Here is a 21,930-nt window from a genome sequence, read left to right on the forward strand (position 1 = left end):
ACGGAATCCCAAACAATATTCCAAGAGGAAAAATGGTTTATGGGTTTTCTGTGTGTATGTGTAAATCAGCAAGTCAATTCTAAAACGTATTTCAAAAGATGGAGGGACAATACTCAAGACAATTGTGAAGAACATAACTTGGAGACTGGTAAGTAGACCTGCTGGAAACCTACAGCAACTAAAGCCAGCATGGCCCTGGAGCACAGGTGCAGACCAGTGGGACAGAGCAGAGAACTTAAGGCAGAGTCACACACATACAGACACCTGCTTTATGACACAGGTGACTCCTCAGAGCAATGGGGGGGAAACGGTCTTTGCAATAATTGGACAGAGTCAACTGGATATCCATAACAGGAAAAAAAAAATCCAAAAATGTCAAGCCCCCACCTCACAGCATACACATGGCCAGTTCCAGGGGCATTACAGATCTAGATGGAAAAGAAATGGTGATCCTTCTAGAAGGTATCGCAAAAGAAAACTCTCGAGAGCCTGCTTTATCAAAGATTTCTTAAAGTGGACATCAAAGATTGATATATTGGACCACATTAAAATTAAGAACCTCAGTTCACCAAAGACTCTTCAAGAAAGTGGAAAAAAAGAGCCACATAGGGGAAATGCATGTATTTTAGAACACATGTATCTGACAAAGGACACATACCCAGAATACATAAAGAACTACAAATCAACAGGGGAAAAAAAGAATGAGAGACTTGAAAGGACAGTTCACAAAGAGAACACACAAAAGACTAATAATACCGTGAAAAGCCATCAGGGAAACATCAAGTAAACCACAAGGAAACAGTAGCCAATAAAATCACAAGGACATACGTACACACCCTTCAGGACGCCCCCCTCCTCCCCCAAAAATGACAGAGCCAAGTGATGGCCATGATGTGGAATCACCACTGGTGGTGATGCAAGTCAGCACAGCCATGTGGGAGAGTTGTGAGGCTGTATCTACTACACTGAAAATGTTCATTCTATTGGATGAATACCCAATCCACCACGGGGTATTCATCCAACAGAAATGTGCATAGATGTGCACGAATCAGAGCAGCACTGTTCGGACAAGCCAAAATCCAGAAACAATCTCATGTTCATCGCGACAGAATGGATAAAATGCAGTGCTACACCACAATGAAAATGTAAAAACTGCAGTTGCAGGCTCCCACAGGGACGATCTGACAAACAAGCCAGACACAAAAGAGTACACATGTCACCGTTCTGTTAGACAAGGTTCAAGCCCAGGCAAATCCGGTACAGGGTAGGAGACAGTCTACCTCCACCTACCCATCCACCTGCCACCGCTGCATTTCCCAGCACAGAGCAAAGCCACAGAGCTTGACCTCCTAAAGCTCAAACTGCATACACTTCAATAAAAAGGTTTACCTAGAAACTGTAACTCACCTTGAAGTACTTGTCGATTTTGGATAAGTTTATTCTTTTCTTGGCATCTAGTTTATAAATGTTGCTGACACTCCCATCCATCAAGTACAGACCAAACCCCATGACCTGCAAATCACAAAATGGCACATAAAGCTCAGACCTGCAAGTTTAATTACCCATAAACGCTTATACTGCTACAGTTCATAACTTAGAAATGACAATTCATTCTTTTTTCAAAAAGCACTTTTTAAAAAAACTTAAGTATAGTTGACCTACAACACTATGTTAGTTCCAGGAGCACAATATAGTGATTTGATATTTCTATACATTAAAAAATGATCACTACGATAAGTCTAGTTACCATCTGTCACCACACAAAGATATCACAATATTAATGACTATATTTCCAATGGAGTACATTTCATCCTAGTGACTCATTTATTTTGTAGCTGGAAGTCTGTACCTCTTAATCTCACCTATTTCATTCACCACCGCCCCCCAATAACCCCACTAGGAACCTCCTGTTTGTTCTCTGTATCTATGAGTCGGTTTCTATTTTATGTTTGTTCATTTGTTTTGTTTTTTAGATTCCACATATAAGTGAAATCATATGGTATTTGTCTTTCTCTGTCTGACTTATTTCACTTAGCATAATACCCTCTAGGTCCATTCATGTTATCACAAATGGCAAGATTTCATTCTTTTTTAGGGCTGAATAGTATTCCATTTTATATATATATATATATATATATAAGATCTTCCTATGCATCTATCAATGTTACACTTTGGTTGCTTTTGTGTCTTGACTATTGTTAACAATGCTGCTGCAATGAACACTGGTGTGCATATATCTTTTTCTTTTCTTCACATAAACATCCAGAAGTGGAACTGCTGGATCCTATGGTAATTGTAGAAGAACCAGCATACTGTTTTCTAGTGGCTGCAGCAATTTACATTCCCACCGGGATTCACCAGGGATCCCTTTTCTCCACATCTTCACCAGCACTTTGTCTTCTTTGGAAAAAATTTCTTCTTTGGAAAAAATGCCTATTTAGATCCTCTGCCCATTTTTAAACTGAATTTTTTTTTGATATTGAGTTGTACAAGTTCTTTGTATATCTTGGATATTAACCCTTTATTGAATATACTGTTTGCAAATGTCTTCTCCATTCAGTAGGTGACCTTTTCATTTTGATAGTTTCCTTCACTGTGCAAAAGCTTTTTAGTTTGATGCAGTCCCATTTGTTTATTTGCACCTTTGTTTCCCTTTCCTGAGGAGACAGATCCAAAATACATGTTTTCTTCTAGGAGTTTTATGGTTTCAGGTCTTAACATTTAAATCTTTAACCCATTTTGAGTTTATTTTTGTATATGGTGTGAGAGAGTAGTCCAGGTTGATCCTTTTGCAAGTAGCCGTCCAGTTTTACCAACATCACTTATTGAAGAGGCTGTCTTTTCCCTGTCACGTGTTCTTGCCTCCTTTGTCATGGATTAAGTGCCCATTTAAGTGTGGGTTTATTTCTGAGCTCTCTGTTCCACTGATCTATATGTCTGTTTTTGTGCCATACCTTCCTGTTTTCATTACTGTAGCTTTGTGGTGTAGTTTGAAATCAGGGAATGTGATACCTCCAGTTTTGTTCTTTCTCAAGATTTGTTTTGACGATATAGGGTCTTTTTGGTTTCCATACAAATGATAGAATTATTTGTTCTAGTTCTGTGAAAAATGCCATTGGTATTTTGTTAGGGGTTGCACCGAAACTGTAGATTGCCTTGGGTAGTATGGTTATTTTAACAATGTTAATTTTTCCAATCCCCAAAACACAATAGATATTTCCATCTGCCATTTTATTAATTGTTTTCTGGGTTTTTTTTTTTTAGAGTTCCTTTTTGTTCCTTTCTTCTTCCTTTGCTCTCTTCCCTTGTGATTTGATGACTATCTTTAGTTTTATGTTTAGATTCCTTTCTCTTTTTTGTGTATCTATTATAAATTTTTGATTGTGGTCATTATGAGGTTGATATATAGCCATATATATATATATATATATATATATATGGTTATATATGATCATATATATATATATGATTATTTTACGATCTCAAGCTCAGACTCATTCTAATAACCCTGCATTTTTACTCCCCACCAACGCTTAATGTTTCTGACATCATATTTTACATCTTTTTGTTTTGTGTATCCCTTAACTACTTATTATGAATATAGATGATTTTACTACTTTTGTCTTTTAACCTTGCTACTAGCTTTGTAAGTAGCTGATCTACTACCTTTACTCTATATTTGCCTTTACCAATGAGATTTTTCCTTTTGTAATTTTAATATTTCTAGTTTTGGTAAAAAGCATTTTTAAAAGTCCCTCAGAAATTAATAGCTATCCCTTCACATGAAGCTATTTTATGTCATTTCTTGTGTCCTCTTCCAGGTGCACACATCAGCTCCACTTCTCATCAAGCACAAGGCAATACTATATGTGGATTTCCATAAGCACTTATGGCCGGGGGCTCTTGCACCAGGTAGGTGCAAACAGAATGTTTCCACTGCCACAAAGCACTCCACTGGACAGTGTCCTCTTGCTCTGCTCCCTCCGTGCTGCTCTCCAGCAGGGAAGAAGTATTGGAGATGGGCCCACTTGCACGGAGGGCTTCGGGCCAGCAGGACACCCAGAACAGGGTCCCCCAGAGCTGCCCTCCATGAAGGTAGAGAGCAGAGTGAAGAGAATGGCAGAAGCATCTTCTCGGAGTTACTCAGTTTTCCTGGGTCTCTCCCATGTACAAGTTATTAAACTTTTGTTTGAAAAAAAAAAAACACACCTTCTCATCTTCCCAGTGAGAAACGTCATTGAAAACCTCCCCAATTTGAAACAGAATAATAATAAGGAATATGGTAAATGGCATGTTTCTTGACCAACAAAAGTCTACTATAATCATGGTGACACAGTATACTAAATTTCTAGGAATTACATCCTTACCACATAGAATCTGGTATAACCCCTGCTACAAACTTTATACTGAGAAAGGCCCTTGACCAGGGACTCCTCACCCACGAGCACCTTCTCCAGGGATGGGCATGTGATCTACCTGGCACTGGGGTCAAGCCTGGAACACACTCGCGGGAATGCATCAAGGACTTGTAGGGCAAACTGCATGTAGGGTGGAGGGTGCTATATATGTGCACGCACGCAGGCGCACACACACACACACACACACACACACACACACACAAGCATGAGAGGAAATGTTGGCCAAACGATCGTAGAGTGCAGCCTATTCAGGAAAGCAGGGCTGCCCCTATCTCACGGTGCTGTTGGCACTACCCTCAACACACGTACTTTGAGAAGCATGTGTTTCTCACTGGGCGTCAAGTACATCCTGTTCTCATAGTAGTCCACACACAGGTTCACAATGTCTGCTAAGAGCTCTTCATAGCCAGAAATCACTTCGAGCTGCTGCTGCAGAGACTGAAACACAGAGTGAGACACCTGTGTCACTGACCGCTCTCCGCCCCTCAGCCCCCCAGTGATGCGCCTCATCAGCCAGAGCGGCAAGAGTGGGAATTACTTGTGTGATCTTGTTGTGGTTGGCCAGGAACATGGACAGATTCTGTGATTCCTGGATGGACTGTGGATCTGCCATTTTACGTAAAAACTGAGCAGCCCTATGAAAGGGGGGAAAAAAAAGGGTTAATCAACCAACATGCTTAATGACTTTAAAGAAAAACAGCCTGGGAATATCAAAATTCTTTACTCTCGCTACAGTTATCTGTAGAAATGTGCATCTTAGATGCCGGTTACAATTTCAGCCTCCTCCAGCTTCTCCCCTGAACTCCAGGTAAGTCTCTTTGCAACCTGGATAGCTCATGACCCTACTGTCCATAGCTGATGGACTTCCTCAGAGATGTGGCAGCGCTTCTCACAGGCCTTCCTGAAGGGCACCTACACATTGGCCTCTCCCCTGGGCTCCCTGTCCCCAAGTCTGAGAAAGGATGACACTCTCTCTATGACTTCCAGAGCTGAGTGACAAAGACGGCCAACACTGTTTAGGTTCTCTGCTGGGAAACTTTTGGGCAGCCAAACTTCCCACCAGTCAGGGACCACACCACGCATAGTTCTGGTGCCAAAGGTCTGACACACAATCCTGATTCCACCACCAATTTGCAGCTCCATCTTGGACAAACCTAAAGATCCGGTACCAAGTCTAACAGGAGGGCTGGGTTTTCCCACACCACCAAGCAATTCTCTAGCACCAGTTGCCAGTGGTGTTACAATTCTGACACTGACTGAAGATAGCATCAGACCCCACAGGTTAAGAGCTCAGTCCCACAAGACTGCCACGTCATCCCCCCCGCTTCAGACACCAGCTGGAGGTCCACGTTGTCACTGGGCTCCTGGCCAACCAGCTACAGATTGGCGGTCCCAACAACCCCTTCTTTGGGTTCGATTAATTTGTTAGAGCAGCTCACAGAACTGAGAAAACATTTTATATACTAGATTAACAATTCATTATGAAAGAATATAACTCAGAACAGCCAAATGGAAGAGGTACATATGGGGAAAGGGGGGGTGGGGCTTCCATGCCCTCTCCAAGCACCACTCCCCCCGAAACCTCCACATGTTTACCAACCTGGAAGCTCTCCGAACCCTGTCCTTTGGGGTTTTTATGGAGGATTCCTCACATAAACATGCTTGATTAGATCACTGGACATTGGCAATGGATTCAACCTCTAACCCCTCTCTCCTCCCTGAGATCAGGAGGGTAGGTCTGAAATTTCCAAACCTGTAGTTACAGGGTTGATTCCTCTGGTGACCAGCCTCGATCCTTAGGGTAACTAGAGGCTTTCCAAAGTCACCACATTTACATAACAAAAGAAACTTTATTGCTTTTATCACAGGAAATTCTAAGGGTTTTAAGAGTTCTGTGTCAGAAATGGGGATGAATTTATATTTCTTATTATAAATCAATACCACACCTCCTGAACTCTCCTGACTCTCACTTACCATACCTGTGAAAAACAATAGCTCTATGACCTACCCCATGGGGCTGACAAGGGAACGGTGGACACAGAAGGATCTGTACACGGAGGTCCAACAAATCCTGTGCAACACGGGCTGAGTCTCTAGTTTTTGCAAAGAGGGTGAAAGCACATATGAGGATTCTGCACACCTAGGGCTTCCCCAAAAAAGTTTAGTGGAAACTGCCCACGTAAGGACCTGTCTGTGCAACCTAGAACCTCTGGGGTTTTACTAAAGAAAAGCTTTCATGGCAAAGACTGGTAACCTACCCCAACTGTCATTTCCTTCCCTTCCTGCTTCAGAATAAACCCTGAATTTCTGTGGTGCAGCAATGTGCCTCATTCTCATCTCCACGCTGTGACCAACTGCTGAGCCATGAGATATAATGCAAAACTTTGTAAGGCACTTGAAAGTTTACTTATAAGGAATATTGTGGGCCCTTCAATGCTCCTTCCTTCCTGCTGACTGGAATGCAGAGATAACAGCCAGAGCTCAAGCAGCCATCCTGGGCCACAAGGCAACAAAGGAAGACAGCAGGAGCTCTGGTTCCTGAACACTGTGGAACCCCCTCAGCTGCAGACCACCTACGTCAGAACTTTTCAGGTGAGAAATAATCTGCAATCTTGCTTACTTCTGTAAATTTTAAAAAATTATATACAGTGAAACAGTATAAACTGATATGTTTACATTCTTTTTTAAGTGTTCACTTTACTGTATTGATTTGAGTGGGTGTTGAAGCTGCAGGAGTGGAAACTAAGGAAGGGACCAAGAATACCTGCTTTTATTTTCCTTAAGCCTCACCATGACTATATGGGTCATCTGGCATTTACACTCAGAAAAGGTTGTAACTACCAGCTGGGTGCAAATAAAAAGTGTTTTGAGTGTGGAGTGTGGGAGTGTGAGGGCTAGGGAGAAGTGGAGGTTATTGTCTGGGAAAGTGAACCAACCAACAGGGGATCCCAAACATAGGTCACAGGAAGAGGCTGCTGGAAGGGTGAGGGGTGCCCAGGCCCTCTTCTGTGCTTAGGGGAGCCTAGGGGGTAGCAAACACGCTGGGCAACTTCTGAAGGGGGTGCCCGGGGGCCTTCCACAGAGCAGCCCCATCTTTAAACTATTTTCCAGACTGGGCTTTGAAATAAAGGTGCTCCTGTTAAGAGAGAGAGGGAGAAAAGAAACCTTTTTAAAATTTAAAACCACTGGGGCTGTCCACCTCCCCATTTCCCTGATAAGAGTCAGGAAGGCTAAGAAAACTGTTCCAAATCACCCGACAAGTGATTTGTGCCATTAGGAGCAGAAGTTGCTCTCCTGAGCTGGGAAGTTCAGAAGCCCCTACACTCCACCAAGAGTCACACGCACTTGGAATCCCACAGAACTGGCATCAAATGGAGACAACTCCAGACTTTCCTACCGGAGTGGAGTTAACAGGACAATTCAAAAGATTTTGTCGTTCTGAAGATCTAGGCTTCCGTGCAGAGCTAACTCTAGGTGATGCATGGAACGCCTGAATTTATTTCACACGAATGAGGCTTGAAGTCTGGGAGATCTAGCTCAACGTCCAGTGCCACCCCCTCCTCAAATCTGTTTCATGCCTCATCTCAAGTCGCTTTCATTTTAAAGACACAGCAATAGTTGCACGATTTTAGGTACGTGTTGGGGGTCAGGGTAGGCCGCCCCCAAATATGCCACTGTGGCATACTGAATTATTCAGAATTAAAGTTACTTAAGAAACAGCCACAGCAGGGCATTCTGACCTCCTCTGTGTCCCTGAAAGCAGGAAACAAACCTCTCACATGAAAGGTCCCCTCCCTGCACCAGGAGGTCGGGAGACATCGTCATCACCAGAGACGGGGCGTTCAAGGCTTAGACAGCCGTGTGAGCTGACCTTCCGACCTCCTCACTCACTGGCCACCCCAACTCAAACTTCTTTGTCTTGTCAATTCTTCACAAATCTGTTTTTTCTTTGTGTCAAAGGTATAAACGCTGGGACTTCCCTGGCAGTCCAGTGGCACTCCCACTACAGGGGGCTCGGGTTCCATCCCTGGTCGGGGAACTAAGATCCCACACGCTGCCAGGTGTGGCCAAACAAAAACAAAAACAAAAACAAAAGGTATAAACACTGCCTCCTTTGGTCACTTCTTTGGGTCTCATATCTTGGGACCCCCATACTCATGAAATGAAATTATATTTGTTTTTCTCCTATTAATCTCTGTTTTCTTAAAGGCGGTACTCAGGCAAGAACCTAGAAGGGCAGAGGAAAAATTCTTTTTCTTCCCCTACAAATGAAACCACAGCCTATTCAGACACAAAATAAAATCCCTTCTAATTTAATTTTATAGCTAAGATTCCTTGTCTAGCAAAGGAAACAGAAGTCAGCATCTCATTCCAGCCAACCTGTTTTAACAGTCCCAGGCACAGACTTTCTAGAGAGTCGGTTAGAGGACAGCGGCTCCGCTCTACCTGCCACCAACACACTCAGTGTCGCAGACGCAGCGCCGAGCCGTGCCCACCTTTTCTAATTCTCTTCTCCAGAAGTTGTCCACATTCGAAAAGAAAACCGCTCTGGAGGACGACTGGGCTGGGGAGCCCTGTGGGTGCCGGGGCCAGCTGTGCCCACGGCGGTGACGGTGCCCGCCTGCCGGGGATGCCCACCAGCCAGCCAGCGACCAGCAGCGGCGGCCCCAGCAGGCGTGGAGCCTCCGGCCCCCTGGACGAGACGCTCAGCGCGTCCGCGCCCACGTACCCGCCGCCCCCATACGGGCTCGGAGCGCAGGACTGCTCTCGCGCACGTCTGTCCTCCAGGTGCTGGGAGGCCAGACCCCGCCCCGCCCCGCCCCCGCCCCCGCCCCGCCCCGCCCCGCCCCCGCCCCCGCCCCCAAAGCCTACAAGAACGCCTCGCAGCGCCGGCGGTCCGCCCTGCTGGACAACACTTCCGGCCGGCCGAGACTGGCCCTCGTGGGCACTGCACCCTGCACGCGAGGGCGCTCGGGAGCCCGGCCCTGAGTCCCAGGCGCGCTCATCACCTCTTGTAGGCCGAGTGGTCATTCTTCACGCTGCACTTCATGTTCTTCAGCTCGTCCAGCACGGCAAACATGTTGATGAACTTGCCCAGGGTGATCAGGTAGGCTTCGGACACGAAGTCCTTCCTTCTCTCCGCATGACACAGGCGCCTCACCTCCCCACAAAAACGCTCGATGGCGTTTCTCTGCGCAGAGGAAGCGGGGGCAGAAACGCGGCTTTCAGGGACGGGCCAACCCCAGGCCCAGCTCCAATCACAGGGTCCAGAGTCACGTTACTCGCTGATGAAACACCCAACCAACGAGTGCATGTTTACAGCTCGGGTAAAGAGACGTGTTGCTAGAAAGTGATTTCCACGTGCCTTTGCTCTGTAACAACCATCATCAACTTTGCACTTTACCAACTATGTCCCCAAAGTAAAAGAATTTTGTTGATTATTCCAGCAAAGTTACTGAGCAAAATGCTCCAACAGAATGTCTGTAAAGCAGACTGATTTAGCTTTTAGAATTGAAAAAGGGGGTGGGAGGATTTCCACTTGACAACTTTTAAGATAAAACAAAAATTCATCACCTAAGAAGTTCTATCTTCTCCCTTTGCTAAAGGATTCTATGATAAAAACTTTCACACATTTCTAAACTATGTCTTTAAAAAAGCCAGCAAGTCCCCTCCCTGTGGCCACTCTGCTTAACCCAAGGGCCAGAAGGAGCCAAGGCCAGGGCAAAGCCCACCAGAGTGGACAGTGGAGGGAAAACACCCGAAAACTAGATGAATCGAAAGTGTAAGCGTGTAAGCGTACTGACAGAAAGCAGTCTTCGTGCAGGAACTACAAATTCACTCTTGAGGGGAGAAGAGAAGTGAAACCCAGAAACAGCATTTATTCTGAAAGGGCCAGTAACGCTTTGGACTGTCTAAGGCTTAGTTCCCTTTGGTCTCAGAGCTATTGTGATCGCTTGAATTTACATGCACTTTGTTTAATTAGTAGATGGTGCCACCATCTCACTCCTCTGCTCTAAACCCCTAGGATTATTTCACTGTTTTACCTGGAAGTACATAAAATTCATCAGTTTTGTGACCTCAGGCTCAAGGACCTCCACGGTTTTCTCATAAATTTCCACTCTGTTAGGCTGTTCATTACATTTCACCTGGGAGAAAACAAACATGACATAGAGAGGCTTCAACCCAGAGAGGATGTGGGGAGTGCGCTGGGATGGAGCAGGCCAGAGGTGGGGTGGGGTCTGACTGGGCGGGGATGACTGGAAGGGATGAAGGCGTGGCCAGTGGGGGGGGGGGGTCCGGCTGGGATGGGGCACCTGTGGGATGGCCCGAGAGCAGCTCCTCCAGGTGTACAGCATGACAGCGTACTCTTGGCCTTCCTCCAGCATCTCGTTCTGCAAGGGTACACGGGACAAATCAAAGGCAGGCAGAATAATCATAAAAAAGGAGATGCCAAATCGCCAACAGCTAGAGCCATAAACCATGGTGGAGAGGCCAGGAGGACCCTCCCTTTGAGGGACAGAAAAGCACCGGGACCTGTGTGCCAAGAAACAGCTGCTAAGATACTGGTGACACTGCAGACCACCCCAAACACCCCCATGGCTTCTGCAGGCTGAAGACGGGTATCAGTGACATGCAGGCATCTCTGCCCAGGGGCAGCACAGCCCAGGGCACCTGCTGTAGCCGCCACACCTCAGCTCCACTCAGCCCCGAGCCACCTGCTGGCGGTGCAGACCTGAAGCTGGGGACATGGGAAGCGCGCAGTGCAGCTGAATGCACACGGGGTCCTCACAGCCCCTCCACCAAGCCACACAGAGCCTCCTGGCCCCGAAGGAAGACTAACACACTCTGCTGTCCCCAGGGCGGGGAGGGAAAGCACTTAAAATCCAGGGAGAGTATCCATGGGAAGAGGACTGCCATCATTTCAAAACTGCTTTCGTGTCTACTCCTTCTTTCACGTTATTTCCTTTGGTAAAAATGGCAAAAACTGCATAGATGTCCTTGAAAATGTTGACTACAGTTTGGTAATGTCTTTAAGATGCTTTAAAATGCTCACAACCTTTGACCTAGTAACTTCACTTCTACAAATCTAGCCAGTGAGAATAATGATGTATTTAGGAAGATGTTCATCACAGCATTTTTTACTAGAAGAAATCAAGGCAAACTAAGTAAACATGCAAAAACAGTTAAATTTTGAACACTTAAAAAATGGACTAGACAGCCATTAAAAATTACTTCATCTGGTACGTTTTAATGACATGTTAAAATGTTCATGAAATCATTAAAATACATAATTATAATAACAATGCAATTCATTTACGCAATCTAAATCCCATATGGGTGTGTACCTGGTATGCTTGAGTACAAGTATAAAAGAGGGAGAATGGGTTCCCTCAAAATGCTGACAAAGGTTTTCTCTAGGCCACAGAAGCCAGGTTTTCAGAAAGAGCATATGTTGTTCTTATAATTTAAAAAAAAAAAAAAAAAAGGTGCTTTAAAAAAACATAAAACACTTTATTCACTTTCTTCTCTTCTTCCTCACTATGTATGCTATCAGGATAATACCAAAAAAAGTGACATTTGCTATTCAGACATGCCATCCCCCCAGAGGAAACCGCGCAGAGTTACCATGCTAGAATGGACGGTCGCTTGTTCAATGTATCTTGCAATGCCAGTGACAAATGCATTTCTGTCTTCAAAATTAGTGTTGAAATTTGGCTGCAAGGAAGAAGAAAACCATCAAGCGGAGGTCAGCACCACAGGCCACGCATCCCGCGGCCGCCCAGCACCCACCTGGTAGAGCAGTGAGGATGGCGGGGGCTCGATGCAGGGCTGCTGGTCGGGCAGAGGCAGCTCTTCCAACAGGTCCACATTGGACAGCGCATCCTCCAGCGTCACCTGGGCTGCCATCCTGCCCTAGGACAAAACACAAAGCCCCCCCAGGCCATGAGGAAGGGCAGGGGCACCCTGACAATCCTTCCAGGGTGGGGTGCTTAGCGCCCTGCTCCCCTGTGCCCTCTCCTCAGGGAGCTGGGGACGGCGGAGGGGTCTCGGCCCATCCCTGGCATCTGGCATCTCTCTCCAGGCTCACCAGCAGGGGAGTCACAACACGGCCTCTGCTGGTCGCGGAGTAGGGCGCATGGGCCAACACACGTGCCGTCACCCCCTGCCACCTTACCACCTCAGGGCCACCATCCTGGAGGGCTCTCGGTGAGGGCCCGGCAACCCCTCCCTGAGCTGGAGGTGGGAACAGCTACTCCAGTACCACATCTGCCTCCAGGGGCGACGGTGCTTCCCCGCCAGTGGCGCTTCCCAGGCGCGTCCTCCAAGCAGGGCCACACACTAGGGACAGAGATGGACGAGGCCAGAGCCCTGCCTCCAGGAATACAGGGCGGCCTGCAGCGCCCACTGAGGTGAGGGCCGGCGGCCAAGGGAAGGAAATAGGGAGGGACTATTGGCAGAGGCCTGAGAGCCTGGATTCTGCGGCTGCCAGACAGAAGCACAGCAGCAGAGACGGACTTCGCCCGCCACGGCTTCGCCAGCTCCGGGAGAGAGGAGTCAGCTCGCTCCAGCCTGCCTCCGCTGTGTGCTGCTGTGACCCTGGCCAGGACTCAGGGACGAGCTCTGACTCCAGACGGGCACACCAAGCAGCTCCGCCCCCGGCAGGGTCCTGGGGTAGCTCTGACCTCAGACAGGCTGCGTGGGGAAGCTACAGGGGAAGCTACGTTCATTCTGAGATGGAGAGAGCAGCAAGCGGGCCGGACGAGAACACTGAAGGAAGAAGCACCCAGTTGCTCCACCTAGCACCTGGGCCCCAGGCAAGGCATGGGCGTGGAAGTGCACGGCAGGGCAGGTTTCCAAAGCCCCGGCGTACTGGTTAGAGGACCAACAAGGGAACCCCAGGCCCCTGGAAAGCCCCAGGGCCAGTGTAGAGAGGAAGAAGCTTGGAAGAGCAAGCCCCCAAAGCTGCTCATGAATGTCAGGCCCACCCCCAAGCTGCACATGCGTGGATCTGATCCTCACACCCCAAGCCCTGAGACCACAGCCAGGTCCCAGACAGCCACAGGAGGCACACACAGGCCAGATCCAGTGGCATGGCTGAGGCTCCAAAGACAGAACTGACACGGAACCGTAACCCAGAGAGGGCAGGTCAGAACTGCACCTAAATCAAACGAGGTTGTGTGCCTGCTAAAATGAAAACACTGACATTTTCCTAGGATTCAAACAAGACCCAGAGTCTCATACTATAATATCCAAAATGTCCAGCTGCAATCCAAACTACTCAGCAAAGAACCAGTAGTGTCTTAACCCCTATGGGAAAAGATGAGCAACAGATACCAATACCAAAGTAACAGATGCTACAACTATCTACCAGACTTAAAGCACCTACTATAAAAATGCTGTAAACAAACATAGCACTCCTGAACTGAACAAAAAAACTGAAGACAGCAAATAAATAAAGAAAGATATAAAGAACCAAATGGAAATTCAGAACTAAAAAATAGAATACTGAAATTTTAAAAACTCCCCATATGAGCTTAAAAGCAGAGGAAAGATTCAGTGAACTTGAAGACAGAGCAATAGAAATGATCTAATCTGAATGACAGAGAGAAAAAAAGATTGAAAAAAATGAAGAGCTTTGAGGACCTTTGGGACAAGAGAAAAAGTCTAACACTGTCTTATCAGAGTGCAAGAAGGGGAGCAAAGTGGGCATGGCTGGAAAAACAGCTGAAAACATGACTGAAAACTTTGCAAACGTGGCAAAACTTTGATCTGCAGATTCAAGAAGCTCAACAGACCCCAAACAAGATAAACCTAAAGAAATCCCTACCCGGACACATCACAGTCACACTGCTGAAAAATGAAGACAATGAAAAAAATATCTTAAAAAGAGCCTGAGAAAAGTGGCTCACGACCTAGAGACCACGTTCACAATTTGAACGTGGACCTCTCCCCAGAAACCAGGGGGACCTAAAGAAGTAGAAGACACTTTTTAGGTTGAAAAAGAAGTGTCATGAAGGTGAAATAAGGACATTCTCAGATGAAGGAAAATCAAAAGGATTCATAGACAGCAGGCGAACACAAGTTCTTCAAATAGAAGGAAATGATACCAGAAGGAAACTTGGGACATAAAAAACAAAAGCAAAAGCAAGAGAAAGGGTAAACAGTGAGTAAACAGAGTAGACAGCTTCCTCTAGAGGTCTTTAAAAGATGTTTGGTGGCTGAAAGCAAAAATGAAAATATTGTCTGATGGAGTATTCAGTGTATAGAAATGTAGTATATAAGAGAACTATAACATAAAGGGGGAAGGCAAAAGGACCTACATGGTGTAAGATGTTTGCATTTCACTTGAAGTAGTGAAATACTGATTCCAGGTAGACTGAAAAGTTAGCATGTATTTGTAATCCCTAAAGCAACCACTTAAAAAAACTATACAAAGCAATATAGGTAACTCATAAAAAGATTGTTTAAAAAAATTTAAATGGGATACTAAAAAATATTCAAATAACCTAAGAGTTGTGATCTTCTTTCTGCCATGTGAGGACACAATGAGCAGTTGGTGTCTGCAATCCAGAGAAGGGCCCTCCGATTCTGTAACCAGTGCCAAGGTGTGGGTTTCCCCACATCATCAAGCACCAGCTGGTGTCCTACAACTCAACTTAATTCTGACATTACCTACCTGCATGTTAAGGGCTCAGTCCTGTGATGCCAATCACAAGACCAGGTTATCACCTCTGCTTCTGACCAACCAGCTATGCATGGGAGGTCCCAATGACCCCCTCCTTGGGTTCCATTAATTTGCTGGAGCAGCTCACAGACCTCAGAGAAACATTTTACTTACTGGATTGCTGGTTTATTATAAAGGACATAACTCAGGAACAGCCAGATGAAAGAGATGCATAGGGCAAGGTATGCGAGACGGGGCATGAGCTTCCGTGTCTTCTCCAGGCACACCACTCTCCCCGCATCTCCACGTGTTCACCAACCTGTAGGCTCTCTGAACCCCTGTCCTTTTGGGTTTTTATGGAGGCATCATTACACCGACATGACTGACTAAATCACTGGTCACTAGTGACAGAGGTCAGTGAATGGGACTGAAAGTTCCAACTCTCTATTCCTAGTTGGTTCCCCTGGCAGCCAGCTCTCATCCTTAGGTGCTTTCCAAAAGTCGCCACATTAACATAAACTCAGGTGTGGTTGAAGGGAGTTTGCTGTATCAAGACACCTCTGTCACGCTCATCACTTGGGAAATTCCCTGGATTTAGGAGCTCTGTGGTAGAAACAGACAAAGACCAAATATATGTTTCTTATTATAAATCACAATATCACAGGCTCTTACTAGAACCTGACCATGCTGGCACACTGACACCCTGATCTCAGACTTCTAGCCTCCAGAACTGTGAGAAATAAATTTCTATTGTTTATAAGCCAAAGAGAGAGAGAGACAGAGAGGGAGGGATCTAACAGGAATCGAATAATGAAATGGTAGACCTCAACAAACATATCAATAATTAGATTTATCACAAGTTGAAACACACCAATTAAAAGACACAGATTGTCAGAATGGATTTAAAAACTCCTGACCCAGCAATATGCCAGCTATAAGAAACTCACTTCAAACATAATGATATAGGTAGGCTGACAGTAAAAGGGGGAAAGAGAAACTGTACAAGAAAAGGAAGCTGGACTACTTGAGTGTCAGACAAAGCCAACTTCACAGCAGGAAGTTACCAGGGATAAAGACTGGGGCTGCATGACGACAGAAGGTCATTCAGCAAGGAGACAGAGCCACGCTCAGGGTGGATGCACTAACAAGAGAGCGTCAAACCAGGCAAACGCTGACAGCACCGAAAGGAGAAGTAACTCCACCCTGGAGACAACAACAGCTCTCAGCCAGCAACAGGAGATCAGCAAGACATGCAGGACAGACACCAAGGAAGCGACGGGGCCTGACGGCGGTTCACAGAACACCCCTCCCGACAGCACGGTGCTAACAACGAATTTTAAATGTAGCAGATATTTTTCAAAATAATGAAAACTTTTTCCTTCCATTACCAACTTCCTTCTATCATCACAACTTCCTATTCCACACGCTCAAGAAAGGACACGCCCGGGACAGGGGATGCACAGAGCCACGTCCTCATCCTGGTCACGGCCCTGCAGAGCCAGCGCGGGGCCCCAGTGGTGTCCACACAGGGCGCCTCAAAGCTGATGGCCTCCAAGGGGCCAGGCTGCCCCACAGTGACCTTGCCGCCCCTCGGGGCTGCTTGGCCTCACCTCTGTGCCTCCCACCCGCGCTGGTCAATGAGAAAAACTGGTCGGGCCAACCACCCTGGCACAGCCACACAGCCCACATGACCGGCCGCCCTGGCTGTCTGCCCAGTGCCCGCGGGACCCCCTCCCTCCCCCACCTCTGCCCAGGACAGTCCAGGAGAACCCAGGTACGGAACTGGTGCAGGAGGGTTGCAGAAAGCCTCCGTGACACACTTGGGTCACATCCTAGGAAAAATGTCAAATGTTCAACTTATTTCCAATCAATGTGTAAGGACATTTTTCTTTGTTGTGGTTTATATATACAGTGGAATATTATCTGGTCTTAATAAGGAAGGAAATTCTGACACATGCGACAACATGAATGAACCCTGAAGACATGCTAAGGGAAATAAGCCAGTCACAAACGGACAAACGCTGCACGATTCCACTCACATGAGAGGAGCCAAATTCATAGAAGGAAAGTAAAATGGTGGTTACCAAGGGGTTGTAGGGGGCGGGGACTGGGGAGTTACTGTCTAATGGGCATAGAGTTCCAGTTCGGGAAGATGGGGAAAGTTCTGGAGATGGACGGTGGTGATGGTTGTACAACAATGTGAATGTTTCAAATGGCAGATTTTATATGTTATGTATATTTTACTACAATTAAAAAATTAGGAGCAAAAAATTAGCAATATTTATTGTAGATAAATCAGAAAATATAGAAAGGTAAAAGAAATTATCCATAATCCCCTGATCCCTCACAGAAACAAGATGATAGAAGGTACTTTTCCCTTCCAACGTCCATAAAAATGTTGAAGTTGTTGAACATTATTTTTTTTTTAATTCTCTCTTTTTTTTTTTTTTGAATTTATTTATTTATTTATTTTTGGCTGTGTTGGGTCCTCGTTTCTGCGCGAGGGCTTTCTCTAGTTGCGGCGAGCGGGGGGCCACTCTTCATCGCGGTGCGCGGGCCTCTCACTGTCGCGGCCTCTCTTGTTGCGGAGCACAGGCTCCAGACGCGCAGGCTCAGTAGTTGTGGCTCACGGGCCCAGTCACTTCGCGGCATGTGGGATCCTCCCAGACCAGGGCCCTAACCCGTGTCCCCTGCATTGGCAGGCAGACTCTCAACCACTGCGCCACCAGGGAAGCCCCTGAACATTCTTTCATAGCATCTTTTAAGCTTCATGCGGACTATGGGTCAAGGCCCTGCCGTCACTCACGGAGGCTCTCTCCTATTTGCTGCATTTTCCTCCCCATGTTTTTCGGTCACGAACACCCCCTACAAACACCCAATTCCAGGGCCACACGGGCACCCCCGCGACTCTCCAACCTGGGCATCTTCCACAAATGCACGTCTGCCCGGCCTCTGCCTCGCCTGTTGAGGAAACCTGGAACTGCCAGTTCCGAGTCCAAGTCCCCAGTCTCCGTCTCGCCTTCTTCTTTGACACCTCAGAATTCCCTTTAAACCCATTTACTTTTCTCCATCTCTAACGGCCGCCCCTTGCCAGAGGTGGCCCACGCTCCCTGTGCCTGCTGCCACCCAGACCCAGAGCCTCGCCAGACCCTCCCAGCCTCACCGTCAGGCCCACTGGGGTTCCTTCCCAGCACGACACAGGGGCCTTGTGTGTCTGGTCACTGCACGGCCCTGGGACAGAGCCTCAACTACACCTGAAGGACCCACACGCCTTTGCAGCGGGCTTCCACTGGTGCCAAAGCCCAAGAGTGTAACTAATGTAACACATTTGGAACGCACTCAAACCTGCCCGTGCTGCCATGCGGGAGTTTACGGTTTAACAACTCGATTACATTTCTGTCTCCTCTGGCTCAGCTCAAAGGAGCTCATACGGCTCCACGGCTTGGGGCCTGGTCACGGCAGGGTGGCATGTGACCACAGGCACAGAGGGGAGGCCACGTGAGGACACGGCGAGAAGGCGGCCGTCTGCAAGCCAAGGAGAGGCGCCTCGGAGGGAAGCAACCCTGCCGACACCTTGATCTCAAACTTCCAGCCTCCAGCGCTGTGAGGGAGTCTGCCTGAGCTGCCCAGACTAACACAGCCAAGATCAGGTAGAGCAGAATCTCCCAGACAGGGTCCCTACACCCTTCCGCTGACTGGCCACGAAAACCATCCCCGTGCTGGTGTTTTTCTGATCATAAAACAATACAGGCTCGATGCAGAAAAAGACTGCTGGGAGCAAAAACCAGCTGACCCACTCGGGCCTCAGTCTGAAAGTACCAGCATCAGCACTTCTGGTCTGTGACCCGCCCCCCACACCCATCCTTCCTCCCCCTGGGGGTGAAACAAATGCAAACAGACGTTGTCCACCCAACAACATAAAAGCCTGGCTTTTTCTTCCTTGATTGATTTCTTTCAGCAGCAGTTCCTAACCCCGTTTCTGATCCCTACGGCTTGTCAAGTTATAAAAATGAATTTAAATATGTCAGTGGAACTGCCTTTTAACAAGCTATCAACTAATTTATTTTGCAAGTTTACGAGTTTTTAAAATAAAGATTTCAAAAAAGGACACACTGGGACTTCCCTGGCGGTCCAGTGGTTAAGACTCCGTGCTCCCACTGCAGGGGGCACGGGTTCGATCCCTGGTAGGGGGACTAAGATCCTGCATGCCACGTGGTGCAGCCAAAAAAAAAAAAAAAAAAAAAGACATGCTGATCTCACTTTGCTGCTGCTGGAGTGTCCCTGACTCGGGGATCCCCAGGGCTCAGGGGACATGCGTGCTCTGGACAGTTCCCCACAGGTAGGGTGGGCAAGCGGGAAGCCAGAGCTCTGAGCTGGTAGCACTTCACCCACCCTGCTTGTTCCTTTAACTGGCAGTGTCCTGGGGCCCCACGGCAGGGCCCTGGCACTCGGACGGTGAGCCCATGCCTGTGAGCTGGAGAGGCGGAGAGTGGGCGAGTTTCCCCGGTAGGGCCGAGATGCAGGGATGCTGTGCTGTGACACGCAACACTCACAGCCAGCGAGACCCCGGGCCCAGCTGCTTCCTCCTCCTATGCTCCCCGCCCCCTGCCCTTGGGTGAGGGGCTCCCGGGGCCCAGGGGCCTCTTCTGACTCCGCTGACACACCATCTTGCAACCGAAACTCAGGCTCAGTTCTGTGCAGGGCCGGGTCTTCGAAATCCTGCCTCCGTAAGGGGACCTCCCCTCTCCTGCCATGACACGGACCCCTGCATGGAGCGGCACCAACCCCACTCCACCCAGGACCAGCACCTAGACGATGCTTCTGGCGTAGCTCACAAGCAGAGCGAGCTGGGGGCACCCTTCCTGGATTTGGAGCCGATGTGTGACCAGAGCTAAGGCCCAAGGCAGGCACCCTTTGAACCTCAGGCGGCCACCACAGGCAGGCATCAGAGAACCCCAAGTGGGCTCAGGGGACCACAGATGGGGGTCAAGCAACCTCAGGTGGGCAGGAGGTCAAGGTTCCCAGTGCCGGGCTAGAGACCCCATGGCTGCTGCCCCCCTTTCTCCCCAACATGGCACCGTCCACCCCTCAGCCTAGATCACCCTACAACTTCCCAACAAGTCATCCTCACGGTCACCCTCAGGGTGGGGTCATCACACTCTGACAGATGATCAGAGCAAGGCACAGAGCCGCACAGCCACAGAGCAGGGGCAGAGCCAACGGGACCCCAGCGCCAGGCGCCGCGTGCACCTGGGCCAAGGACACAGGCAGATTACAGCGGTAGAGAAGCCGGCCAGGCCTGAGGGCAGGAGAGGGGCAGCGAGAGCCCGAACCCCAGACCAGCTGCTGGGGTCGAGAGAACGGCGTTGGGGATGGGGAAGGGCTGCGGTGAGCAGCCCAGGGAGAAGGTAGGACGGTTTGTGTGAATCACAGCTGTCACCACACACTTCAAAACCAAGAACAGCAGATAACAGAACTTTTGTCGTTGAATGAGCATGATCTGATCGTTTTCCCTGTTTCTGGGCAGGACGAAAGGGAAGGCTCCTCCGTTTGCTGGCAGTTCAATTAAAAGGTAATAATAGACAACGAGTCTTTACATAATTCAACAATTTTAAAAAAGAAAAAAAGAACACTTAGGCTAGGCTGCAGAGAATTAATAGAAATTAAAGCGGAGAGAGACTAATTTTCAACCTGGTAGCATGGGTGGCACCAAGAGATTAAAAGGAAAAGAGAAAAAAAGTATGTGTGTGTGTGTGTGTGTGTTTTCAATAAGCCAGTATCACTGGGAGGACACAGGCTCCCCATCGGAACACTGGCTGCAGAGACAAGATGAAACAAAGGAGCAAGACGAGAAAGGTGCCTTAGGAGATGGACGTCAAAAAGGTGAGGCGCAAGGACAGATGGTGGGGGTAGTGAGGAGGGGTGCCCTCGGGAGCCCACGGTCCAGACTCCCTGTGAAGGCCCCAGAGAGTGCAGCGTTCGGAGGCATCCACTCCTGAAGGGTCCAGGCCTGGTTCAGACCCTTGATGCACCTCTGCCACCCACACACAAGGCCTCCTCCAGGCCCAGACAACCTCAGTCCGCACCGCCTGTGGGGACCGGCCTGGCACAGGACGTGGGCCACGGAGGGGGGCCTTGTGTTTCGCCAGATTAGAGGATAAACTTCTATCACCGTGGAGATGTATTTCTTTTCTATGACCGTCTATATACCTCTAGTACTGCTCCGGAAACAAAAAACAGCTAAAACACTTTCTGGTTGAATAACTTGCATGTATTTGGAAGAGAACATTCATCTATCAGCGGATAAGGTAAAAACAAAGACCAAGAATATAAATAAATAGCAAAAAAGGTGGAGCCCAGTGGTGAAGGGACGTCAGCTTGAGGAGGGCGACCATGTAGAAGGCTGGGTTAAAAACACTACGAGAAACAGCTCAAAACATAAGCAGTTAAGCAAGCAAACTCGGTTTCTGGTTACTTCTCTTCCCAAAAGCAGCTGAATTTAAATCTTCCACAAATCAAGCATTTAAATCCAACTGGTCTTACACACCCATAAAAGAACTTGGCACATAGTTTCAGAGAATCTGTAACTTTCGTCAAGGCAAGGTCTTAATTTACTGTCCATGAAAACAGAAATGAAATTAAAACTGTTACACTAGGTATGTGCCTATTAATAAACAGTAGGCTTTGGGGGGCTGGGAACCAGACTCGGGGCGGGGGTAGGATGTGGACCCAGCTCATAAATGGGACTAAAAATTGACCCTGAGGCCCTGGAGGGTCAGGCAGCGGGAGCTGGCAACTCGATGCCCCGAGAAAGGGCTGCAGCGGGGGGACACCAACCCATGGGCC

General features: G+C 47.9%; 1 protein-coding gene across 1 annotated transcript in view; it reads right to left on the bottom strand.

Annotated features, from left to right (window-relative positions):
• CYFIP1 (cytoplasmic FMR1 interacting protein 1) overlaps positions 1-21,930 on the bottom strand; it is a 95,785-nt gene that overhangs the window by 55,400 nt on the left and 18,455 nt on the right. The window contains 8 exon segments of the mRNA XM_082395473.1: positions 1,408-1,512; positions 4,728-4,856; positions 4,957-5,053; positions 9,428-9,609; positions 10,463-10,564; positions 10,733-10,810; positions 12,045-12,134; positions 12,210-12,327. Of these exon segments, the coding sequence (XP_082251599.1) occupies positions 1,408-1,512; positions 4,728-4,856; positions 4,957-5,053; positions 9,428-9,609; positions 10,463-10,564; positions 10,733-10,810; positions 12,045-12,134; positions 12,210-12,326 (900 nt within the window). The 5' untranslated portion in view covers position 12,327.

The sequence above is a fragment of the Balaenoptera borealis genome (assembly GCF_965194805.1).
Source record: "Balaenoptera borealis genome assembly, chromosome: 6".
Lineage (NCBI taxonomy): Eukaryota > Metazoa > Chordata > Mammalia > Artiodactyla > Balaenopteridae > Balaenoptera > Balaenoptera borealis.